General features: G+C 39.2%; 1 protein-coding gene across 1 annotated transcript in view; it reads left to right on the forward strand.

The window, feature by feature from the left end:
• The window catches only part of ANAPC4 (anaphase promoting complex subunit 4), a 410,841-nt gene that overhangs the window by 54,448 nt on the left and 344,118 nt on the right, over positions 1–12,275 (forward strand). The window contains exons 3-6 of the mRNA XM_086964012.1: positions 3,912–4,044; positions 5,341–5,415; positions 7,765–7,791; positions 7,885–7,929. Coding sequence (XP_086820138.1) covers positions 3,912–4,044; positions 5,341–5,415; positions 7,765–7,791; positions 7,885–7,929 — 280 coding nt within the window. The remainder of the gene's footprint in view (positions 1–3,911; positions 4,045–5,340; positions 5,416–7,764; positions 7,792–7,884; positions 7,930–12,275) is intronic.

Genomic DNA, 12,275 nt, shown 5'->3' on the forward strand with positions numbered 1-12,275 from the left:
CATAGCTCCTTTTTTTTTCTTCTCTTTCTGCCATACTGCTCTAACAATTCTAAAAAAACATAGACAAAGCTACTAGCTCTCTCATGGGCGATAACTATTGGCTTTGCTTCATTGAGTCACTGCACTTATTCAATCCTGTTTGAAAATATATTGTGAGGTAAAAAAGAAGTATGTTTTATGAAACGTTTTTCAGAGTTGATTCTGATTCTCCAGTTTGGTTTATATACTACTTTGTCCTATGCATGTTTTAATATATGACACAATAGTCTTTATGCTCTTTCTGTTAGGATTCCTCCTCCTTTAATAGGCAATTCAGCAATTATACTATTTTGTTTTGAAGATCTCCTGGAAGACAACAAATGGACATAAACACGCTTTTGTATTAAGACCTCCTAGCCATGTATACACGAAGTAAAAACAAAAAACAGTGAGCAGATTAAAACATTTCAATTAAACATTTGACCAATGAATTCTCAAGAGAGAAATTTCCATGGTAAGAATATCCAATAAACATTGTCCTAGAATAGTATGCAGAATGAAAATCTCCATCTCATGAGGGTAGTCATTGTTCTAACCTAAGGCCACAAACCTGTTTTTGTTTTTAATTTGTTTAATAATAGCCCTTCACAGGGTGCCATGAGCACCTACGTGAAACTTTAAGCAGGCATAAGTGCCATGCCCTATGCCAAATGTCTGCCTTCCTTTGCCTGGCTAGCTAGTTACAGATAACAATTTGAGAATCCCCATCTGAGCAGTGAATTCATGTTAACTTGAAGGAATCCAGATCTACTTGTAACAGGGGTATATATGCTCAAAAAGTTAGTGTTTCCGCATTTAGTGTATGAAGACTAAAAGTAGATTGTCATCACACTGTCTTTTATTTGCACTTTATTGAAAAAGGAGGTTTTCAGTAGCTATCTGAAAGTTTCAAGTCCGTGCGCGTTTCGACATTCCATAGTTAACTGAGCATGATGCTTTTTATTCAGGGCGAAGTAGCTGTTTAGAAATCCCCTCATTTGAAAAAGTCTGCTTCAGCATGGACAGTTAGTGTTCTTTAGCACACTTGTGAGTGCTTCTTTTGAAGCCATACATTTGTACATCTCATTTGTATTCTAGAAATTCAAGTCTCTTGTCCTATTAGCTGCCAATTATTTTAATGAAATGCGAGCATTTTTTTCCTGGGGTCCGCAGCTATAAATTATTTTCGTTTTGATAGTAGTGTTATATTTTCATCATACACCGTCTGTGACACTTAACAGAATTTTTCATAACTCTTCCAAAGTAATTGAGAGGTCCCTCCATACGGTTCATGTTAAAAGAGAGAACTGCATCTCAAAAGCACCTGAAAGTAAGAACCCTTACCACCCTTACGTATTCTAAAAGCTGCTTGCTGAATACCTAGGATTAAAGGCAGCCTGGCATGCTCATCTGTTAAATTAATATTCAGTATTTGATTACTTGGATGATCTCATTCCACTGTAAAAAAAAAGCTAAAATGTCTACTAGATTGTTTTCATCCCACAATAGGTTCATGTTCGTTTTGAGTAGTCAAAGTATTATATAGGAAGGTGATGGTGGTTTGCGGCACCACACGTTGATCTTTTTGTTCACCCGTAGAAGGCGAATAATTTCTGTAATTTATTCTCCCCATTTTTAACTCCAACTAAAAGGATTAAAACATATAATTATCTTAGGGCAGGGCACCCATGGTAGGCAGGACACAGATCAATTATTGTAATATGATGTGTGATGGCTCTTCAAAAACAAACTTGTCCATTCAATTCAAGCGCTTCAGAATACCATAACTCCGGTGTTATCAGGGCAATTCAAGAGAACAAAGACCTGTCTATTTTTAAGTAGGCTTCCTATTCATTTTTTCCTTTGGATGTTAACCTTGTCGAAATGTCATTTTTAGCAGCAGCACTGTCTGGTTTTGTCAGCCTGTTTGCCTGTCTATTCGCCTGACTCTCTGCTGAGATGTGGAAAATAACGGAGCATCTTGACATTTAGAAATAATTCCTCCATTAGTCAAAGACTCATGAAGCCTCTACCGAGGTCGTTGTTTGGGTGCCGTGCACAACTTTTAAAACTACAGATTAAACTTGAAACAATTTTCCATAAGTACTATTGCCTAGTCATTAATACAAGGGTGTGAAATACAAATTAGCCAGCCACTAATGAAGATCCAGTCTAGATGGAGTCAATGCCCCCCTACCTTACCCTGTTTGGTTCTCACTGCCTGGAACAGTGTTCACAATCCTTTGCAAACCTACAATACGTTCAGTACTGGAGAAGAGTATGTTAACTGTAACATTAGTTCTTTAGCATTAATATATTTCATAGCTTAACCTCCAACCCATTCTACTACTTGTCAGCCGTCTTAAGACTATATTGTAACTTTGCATTGGAATCCGATATGGAGCGTATGATAATTATTTCAAAGCTTTACATGTTTATGAAAAAGCCCAATCATATGGAACTTGAGCTAAAGGCAAGTAAGCCATTCACTCAGTTTAGTAGAAGAAATCTCTCGCTTCCAGATTAGTCCTCATGCGGTAAAGCACTTTATTCCTGATTAGAAACTGCGTTTGCACATCCATACGGAAGAAAAGACATCTTATGAAACTAAAGGTCTTTGTTTGATAATGAAGGTGTACTGGTTAGACATCAATTACTGTGTAAAATATGATACATTTTTTGAAGAGAGCAACTTCTTTTTGCCATGTGTTTGAGTAAAAAAAAAAACATCAGTAAGTATGCCAAACACGCAGTAGAAAGTCTAGACCAAGACACAAATAAAAACAACATAAAAATAAATGTGGAAGTGAGTGATCTCCTGCCGGCTAAAAATAATAATTCTAAAGTGTTCATTCTTTGTAACGGACCTTTGTGATAGTGCTGGGTTTCCCCGGTATACTATAGCCCACAGGAATAGATATGTGACTGTTCTTTTGATCAGTTCGTAGTATGAGTCACAAGTCATTGGAAGGTGGTGACTCTTCCACAATGATCCACACACATGCAACAAGGTGTAAAACTTCTATGAAAAGTGAAATCTTTTCTGAATCAGTATTTTTATATTTCCTTGATGACCTCTTCTGGACAGTTTCATGTCCTTAATACCTTGATTAGTAACACCGTACACTAATCTCATTTCATTTCACTGTGCCGTTATGAGTTTGAGAGAATGTCCAAGATCCCTTGTATTACCAATGTAAGGTTGAGAGTTAACCAGTAAAACCATTGAGTTCTAGACCAGTGGTAAGAACTGTAGATGACTTGTACATTTTTATTGCTTGTTTAGTGCTCTTTCTTAACACAAATGCTGGGGTGTAGAGCTTCTGAGAGGAGCCAGGTGCCGGCACTGTTGATTGCCTGTCCTGCAGAATATCAAGTCTTAATCATATCTCAGTCCTTTTCTACCAGCGAACGCCCTATGCTCTCTGTCTCTTCATTTCACTCCTGCGGTTATCATCCCATCATCCCAGTTATCATCCCATCACCCCAGCTTAGCCTTTTTTGTGACCGTTTGATTATCTTTTTCTTCCTTCTTTCTCTCTTGTCTGCCTTTTTTCTCTTGCGCTAGTGAAAGTCTGATGATGCGAAATGAGTGCTGGTGTGACGGTGCCCACCACCTGCTACCACTAGTACAAATTAATCTGAGTTTTTTTTTTTTTAGCTTTTCTATTTTTTTTAGAAATATCCAGTGCTGCTATTCAAAACATACTGTAAACAATGTAAATTTGCCATCAGTATGAAGTCTTTTCTTTCTAGGAAATGTTTAAAGATCAAGAGACTCGTGGTCCATGGTTATTAAATGTTTAGCAATTATCCAAAAGAGTCACACTTTGCTTAATTTTAATACACTTCTTGTTGAAGAATACCTAGTACCAATTTTCCTTTTTCTCCAGTCTTGGCATTTGGACTTGCTGACACCATGCGAGTTATACTGTGTGACGTTGAAAAACCTGAAAGTTTGCACACCTTGACGGTGAGCTCACCGGTTGCCTGCATGCACTGGATGGAAATTACTGAAGAAAACAGGTTTGTTGGATGTAAAAATAATGTACTTTTATCAATGGGGAATGAGGCTGTTGGTGCAGTCATATAGAATTTGTAACAGTCGGGTGTCTCTGGGACAAGAATAATGATTATTGCTGCATGTTCCTGTGAAGTGGGCTGTAGTGTTAGGTTGTGCTGTGTGCTTGTACAGAGGTTGGGGAATGTTACTTATTTTATTTGTCTCAGCGTGGCTCATGTTGGTGAACGTCTGATTCTTAATATTGCCTCGTTTCTTTTGCCAGATGAAACATTGCATCTTTGCACATCTAGATTAAAGGGTGATTGCTTTCTGTGCTTAGTGGTATTTGTAAAGATTTTAGCGGTTACATTGGTGAGTACTGGACCTTAACTTACTTTGGTCGCAGTGATTACGTTTTTGTCTTCCAATGGCTATATCTGGTTAGTGCTAGTCTTAGTGTAACCAACAAAAGTGTGAGACTGAGAATGTGGCTCCAGGCTGTTAACAGCTGATGTAGTTGATGTTTTCCACTCTATAATGGTGTTTTCCAACTCCCTAATAATCTTATTTTTGTCTTGGCCAACTGAAATTGAAGCACTGTCCTTTGTTTTGGATGGAAGATGCAGATCATTTCCCCCTCAAAATGCACCAACAAAGTATTACAACCAATCCCACACTTGTGAGAGTAACTGCCACACCCTCCATCATTTGTACATGGTGAGGCGTTGGCATGTAAATAGGTCGTTGACTTCCCCAAGTGACGAGCAGTGAAGCAGGGTATATTTTTGGTATGCGCTGTGCATAGCAGCGTCCCCAAAGACCAGGAAGTGAGGGAGGATGAAGAGGTTGTTATATGTGGTGCTTTTGTTGAGGCTCACAGTGTGATGAGTAATTTGACAGAGTGAGCAGCTGGTATTTTGAGCGAGTTTGAACTGTCCTTGGTCAGGCATGATTAGTCGGGGATAGACATTTTTTGATGCATGAGCATCCTATGTCATTCGTGGTGTATAAGTCAGCATGTGTGCCATGCTTTATGGAGAAATGTATTAGCTTCCTCTGTCCTTCGTGGTGCAGAAGTCAGCATGTGTCCCATGCTTCACGGAGCAATGAATGGGCACTGAATGTCCTTGGAGGTAACCAGAATGTGTTGTCTGGAATAAGCTATAGCATCGTCATTAATCTTACTAGGTTTCCCCTTTGTAAAACAGTATCAACATGTATCTTAGAAGTGTATAAGAAAATTAAATCTGACCTGTCCCCGGATGTCTTTGAGAAGCATAGCCAGAAGCCTCTTTGACGGTTTCATTTTCTTCCTTCAGTGCCCTTACATCATTTTATAATGCAGAAGATGAATCTAATCTCCTTTTACCCAAGCTACCAGCATTGCCGAAAAAGTAAGTATTACAGAAAATGTGTCTGTCCCCTTTGTACCATTGATAAATCCCAACTAACATTACCTTGCTCTGTTGGTTGTTGATTAAAAAAATGCTATTACACATACATTATTTCACTGAATTACTCTGAATTAAGTGCCAAAAGGCAACCAGCAGCCCAGGAGCATTCTTCCAAAATATTTTCTATCATTAAAGCAGTAGAAATACATAAAATACATAAATATTAAAGGTTAAAACATCACATGCACAGTGAACACAGAATGTTGCCTACTATCACCAGTAATGAAAATACAGAGAATGGTGATTAACACAATGGAAATTGTACTTAATTTTCAGTCAATACTGCCTGTTCCAAATTATTTATTGTTTGCACTATGTACAGATCTCAAACTCTATACATACATGAAAAGCAGCCAGCCTTGGGGCCTGATTTAGTTCATTGGTGGGTGGGTTACACTTTCACAGTGGTGACTGATATCCCTTCGGCCAAATATAAATTTAATTATATCCTATGGGATTAATATTTCAGCTGGTGGGATATCCATCACCATTGTGTCACAGTAACCAGTCCAACAAGACTTAAATCGCCCCCTTGATTACTAAATAGTGTTGTCCATCAGGATAAGCAGGTCCCTTTTGTAACTTTGGGAATAATGTGATTCATCTTTCTTGCGTAGACATAGATTTCTAAATAGAAATAGATTTTGATGTATGATTTTTAAAATTATTGTCTTTTGACCAAGGATTGTGTGGAATTCGTTCCAATCGGCCTATAATTACTTAAGACTGCTGGATCAAAGAAATCCAGCAGTCTTCAGTAATTATAGGCCAATTTCCTTGCTTCCTTTTCCAGTGAAGATACGAGAATATCATGTGAGTAGGCTTCTCTCTTCATATTTGGAAACGTATTCCCTGTTGGAGGAATTCAGCTTCAGGCCTTGCCATGGCACAGAGACAGATTTATTGAGTGTCTTGGATGAGATACGCCTGAGGGCAGAGATTAGGCAGCCCACTGTGTTAATCCTGCTTGATTTGTCAGCAGCTTTCGACAAAGTTAACCACCACACCCTGCTGACAACACAAGTGTCTTTGGGTGTGGGTGGTACTGTGTTAAGAGTGGATAAAATCTTATTTGCAGGACCATTGCCAGGCGGTTGCTTTGCCACCTTATCGATCGGCCTTCAGATGTATCTAACATGGAGTGCCACATGGTTCTGCTCTCAGTCCGATATTGTTTAGCATATATATGAATTCATTAATCTCTCTAATAAAAATACATCCTATTACGCTAATTAACTGTGCTGATGACACACAGCTGACCCTGTCTCTTATTAATCAGCAAGATGTGCTAAATTCTTTTCAGTCCTGCATGGTAGATATGGTGAAGCGGATGAATGCAAACTCCCTCAAATTAAATAGGGATACGACAGGATTCCTCTGTTGCTCGCCATTTTAAGTTCCAATGCCTCAACCCCCACTACCTACAAAGACTGAGATTAGCCCTTCCGATGATGTTCATAATCTCAGAGTCCCTTTGACAAACATCTCTCTCTTGAGATGCACATCAACAAGATGGCAGGGGTTTGCCTGACACAGCTTTGTGGACTTATAAAAGTGTTCCTGGTGCTACCTGTGCACGCTAAATCCTTAATTGCGCGGAGCATTATACTTAATCGATTTGACTATTGTAATACGCTTCTTGTTGGATCTCCTAATTATTTGATTGAAACTGCAGAGAACACAGACAGCAGCTGCCAAGTTAACTTTAAATGGACCCGAAGCTCCTCAACATATGCTGCCCTTAGAGAACTCCACTGGTTCCCTGTGGAACAGAGGATTCTGTTTAAGTCTATGTGCACCGTGTTCATAGACCTCCAAGATAGGGTCCCAGTGACATTGCAACATAGAATAAAGCGCTATATTACGGGGACATCTTTAAGATCTACCACTGCAAATCTCATTCAGGTAGATTTCAAAATGATTTGACAAGGCAGACCATCCTTTTCAATAGAAGCTGCTCAACTGTGGAACGAACTTCCACCTAGTTTGAGAGCGCATTCTTACTTATTGTGATTCAGGAAAGCCTTGAAGACCTGGTTGTTTCCAAAGAAGTAGATACCATCACTAGTACACCATTCCTGGTTGTTCCCTCTAAACATCTTTCTCCTCAGTGCCAGGATGCCAGTCTGTTCACAGTGCGCTTTATAAATGTTTAAAATACATAAATAAACCAGAGATCCTTTTCTTCCTTTGAGCTGTTGACGTATTTAACCATTTGACCTGCTTACACCTCTCATTGATTTCCCGAAATTAAAGTACTAACTCCTGAAACCTTTGTTTTCTGTTCAGCTACAGTGCTACAGCAAAGATCTTCAGGTGAGATCACAAATGTATGTGTTTTCTTTGTGACTATTTTAAACATATATTGATTTATCTTGTTATAGTTAAAACGAATATTTTCAATTTCAGTGAAGAAAAGGCTGATGAGATCCTGAAACTCTTGGGTGACGTGAGGTAAATAACTAGTCATATGTTATGAATTCATTAAATGTGACCGTTTATCGTGTCCACTTACAGAAGCTGTTTGTAAATAGTTTCAGATCATGCATGGTTTAGTACTAACACGGTATGAATAGGATATTTTATATAAAAAGATATTCAAGGTTATGTACAGTGTACGTTGTGTCGAAGTGTGGCGGCATGTTAGAACGTTGACATTGCATATAAGGGACATACTCTGTTGGCAAGTGATTTGTCGCTCTGTATTGTGCTACTTTAGGGATTGTGCTTTTTTTTAATTTCGTCTGGCTTATCCAGCACTGCCTTATTTAATCGGCAGTATAGAGTCTTTCATTAGCAAGGAAACCTCTCCTTAACCTCAAATCCCAACACTAACCCTGGGCGATGTACTACTCTATGCTTGCGTAGTTTGCGCTGCTTCGCACTATGCAAATTGCACGTAGCACAGTGCAAACACGCATAGCGTAGCGTAATTTTTTGCTTGCTCGAGGTCCTCAATGTCAAGTTGGTGCCCGCGAGCGAGCAAAATGACATCCCAGCGAGATTTTTTCTTCGTTCGCGATCAGCAACATCAAGTTGCCGATCGTGAGCGTGGAAAATAAACCTCCTGGCGAGATTCTCAACGCGGGGAGGTCAGGTTTCTCATTGCGAGTGGTTGCGTATGCTAGCGACCGCTCACGATGAGAAACTACCAGTCCGCGTTGAGAAAGCTGCCACTCGAGTAGAAATCTACTGCTCGAGTAGAAATCGGCAGCTTGCACTGTGCAAGATGCCGTTTGCACTGATTGCACAGTGCCCGATACTTGTCCGCACTGTGCAATCAGTGCGAACAGCATTTTGCACAGTGCAATACGCAGTTCGCGTAGTGCGAAGTGCTCTTCGCATAGCTACGCGTAGCGCTACTACGCGAACTACGCCCAGGGTTCCCCAACACCTATCGATTACAATCCAAAAATTATGGAAAAGCCCACTTTAAGTTACCTCATCGACAGGTGCCATGGATCAGACTGAAATCAGTCAAAACGTGGCAGGATATATAGTAAAGAGACTGTTAGTGTATTGCATCCTGCAGCATTTATTGAATGTAACTGCAGTGTGAAGACTTTTCGAACATTTCTTGCTTAACCCTCCACCCCCCGTTGCAACATGTTTAATAGTGATATTAAAGGGGTACAGTAGAGCACCATTTCTACATTCCTCATGTTCTTTTTGTTAAGTTTTAGAATGTTGTTCCTATGTAGCTACATTGTATGTGGTGCATTTGATGTGTCCAGCTAAATTGCCTTCATGTCTCCCTTTGAGAGACATGCTAATGGAATGGATTACCTTCTCACTTAACATTTAGAAAATATATTAATAATTAAATGCAGTATGTACTTTCTGAAATTAATACCAGTAGTATTTATGCCGGCCCTGAAAACCTGTTTTGCAGATATATGTATGATTTAAATTTCGAGCCGAAAACACAAGAGGAGGCAAGAAGTTCTGTTTTTTACATTATGTATAAGGTATTCTAGAACAGTGCTTTTCAAAAGTGGCTTCAGACCGCTATCTCTGTTTTTATCAATTTTTCTTTTTTCTTTCACTTAATGTCTTAGTCCATTGTTTTTATAAGCATTTATGTCTGTTAGGATAGATATAAGGAGGACGTTTGTTCAGTTATTTTTACCTTCTCCTGTTTCATCAGTCAGCATGATAGCTCTCATCACCAAGTAATATTTTGGTGGGAAAAGGAACAAAAATGAATTCCATATGTGCATGGATTTCCGCCAACTTTTTACACAGCTAAACCAGATGAGGTCTAGAGAGGATGTTTGCCTCCGGGCTCTTCATAATGAGTATGGAAATCACTGATATCCCCTCTGCAGTGTCTATTTCTAAAGATTGAACCTCGTCTCACTTCCATCAGTATTCAAGTTCTTATTCTTGGCTTCACTGCTACTCTCTCATGTAGTAAGATTACTTGAAGTCTCCTCATTCAAGACAATGATGATTTGGGAACGCTCTTAATTTACTTGCCAACTTTGAGGACCTCTTGGTCTTTACTGACCTCAACATTAAGATGTATTTGAGACGAAAGTTGTGGTGAAAGGTCAAATCAGTATCTGTGTAGGACCTGACTGTTTTTGCAGGGTCTCCACCAGATTTTCCCTTCTGTGGCTGACCCATTTCTGTTGACATTAGGACCCTGTGCACTTCACTAGTGCTAAAGTGCTTGAGCACTCTCCCCGAAAACATGTGCAGTTGGCCTACACCTGATTGGCACATTCAATTTGCTTATATGTTCCTAGTAAATGGGCCTACATGTACCCAGGGCATTTAAATTAAATGTTACTAGTGGGCCTCCAGCACTCATTATGCGGCCCACTGATGTAGCTTTTTGAAATATGTCTCATGTCTGCCTCTGCCGTTTGTAGTGCAGTTTTACACTGCCATTTTGACTTGGCAAAATAAACCCTTTTGCCAGTCCTAAACCATCCTTTTTAATACATATAAGTCACCCCTAAGCAAGACCCTAAAGGCCCATAGGCCAGGGTGCATTGTATTTAAAAAAGTAGGACATATGTTCTTAAGTTATACATGCCTTAGCAGTAAAAAAACCTCTTTTTAGATTCAATTGACTATTAGTTTAAAGTCCTCTTTAATGGTAAAGTCGGATTTTAAGCCACAATTTTTAAAATGATACTTTTAGAACTTTGGTAGGTAACAGTACCAACAAGGGATTTGTTTGAAGGAACAATTTTAACATATAAATATGTTAGTCATATGGGATGTCTAAGCTTGGCATCATAATTTAATTACAGGTTATACACTCCATTCTTCAAGAAAATGAATCAGAGCACTGGTATATGTCTTTATATCAAATGTATATTGAAATTCAAAGTCGAAGAGTTCACAAAGGGTTCACAAAACAATCTCCATATACATTGACAATAAACACTACAATATCCTCCTGTGATAATAGGCCATTCGTCAGTGCATCTTACAGCCCACTTTCAGATTTGTAACGTGGAAGTCATAGACCAATTTGGGCTTTTAAGGTGGGCCAAAACATGTTGGCTTAACTAGGATTTTTTTTGAGACATTGCAACTCAACTACAAGACCAAATCTTTGTTTTCAGCTATGTCTAAGGTACCCACTTATTAAAGGAAATTCCCCTGGGTTTACCCTGAGACATTTGTACCGCCTAACTCCTGGATCCCTGCCACATATCCAGTTACAATTTATAGAAGAACTCTCATCCTTTTTTTTTTGGTTGAGTCCACCCTGGTGTTCTATTATTACAGGATGTGGATAGGCGCCGATGAAGACTATTAAGTGGATGACTGTCCTTTCTGGCAACTCTATCCTAGCTTCCCATTTGTGTTTGTGATTTTTCTGTCCTAACCATTCGTGCCTTCTGTCACTGTTCTGGGTTGCATCGCTTTGAATTGCTCAGCTATTGGGCTTTGTGTATTCCTTCCAGACCGTGATATCAAAGGGGACTAGGTTTCTTCAGGATGGGCCATCCTACCTGAAATTTTGGGTGGAGCTGTTCCCAGCCTCACTTATATTTTGAAAGGCTTTGCCTCCTGCACACACAAAGGATCCTTACACTAGTCTTGTGGCAGATTAAGTATGATGGAGCCTTGACAAAGGAAGCAAACCACTTTCCATAACCAGATGTGGGGATAGTATAGGGAATCCCTCGCTTAAAAGGCTGGCATTATTTATAAATATTGGATATCCAGAGATACTCTTCAGTACACTCCTGGAACTGTGGACACTACAGAAGGAGGACTGACTTGTTCCCCTGAGGACTGCCGTGAGGCCAGACTTGTTCCCCTGAGGACTGCCGTGCTGCTTGAGGCCAGACTTGTTCCCCAGATGACTGCCCTGCCCTGCTGCTTGAGGCCTGCCCTGCTCGTTGAGAAGGAAGACTGGAGTTGTGCTCCTTCGCCCATGATAACCCAAGGTTCAAATTTAGTTACCCATTAGTACTTTAGTTATGGATAATTTTCTTTGATCATTCTAGGCTTTATTCCTTAACTTGCACTTTATTTTATTAGTTTTCTGTAATAAAAAAAATTGTAATTTATCGTATAATATTGCCTCCATCCTTTCTTATGTTTTTTTAGCCAATGAAAATAAAATGTCAATGTAATAAGTAAATAAGTATGACTTTGTGTTGTAATATATAGTATATGTCATTATAATAAATATTATATTTAAGTTAGTTACACATTTTGTTTGTAATGTGTTGAATTTGAATTAAACTAACTTCTCTTTTTGTTTAAAATGCTTAACTTATCGTGTGATGCCAGACAACGTAGAGGTCACCTCGAAGTAGCGATCCCAA

Source organism: Lissotriton vulgaris, chromosome 3_2 (assembly GCF_964263255.1).
Source record: "Lissotriton vulgaris chromosome 3_2, aLisVul1.2, whole genome shotgun sequence".
Taxonomy (NCBI): domain Eukaryota; kingdom Metazoa; phylum Chordata; class Amphibia; order Caudata; family Salamandridae; genus Lissotriton; species Lissotriton vulgaris.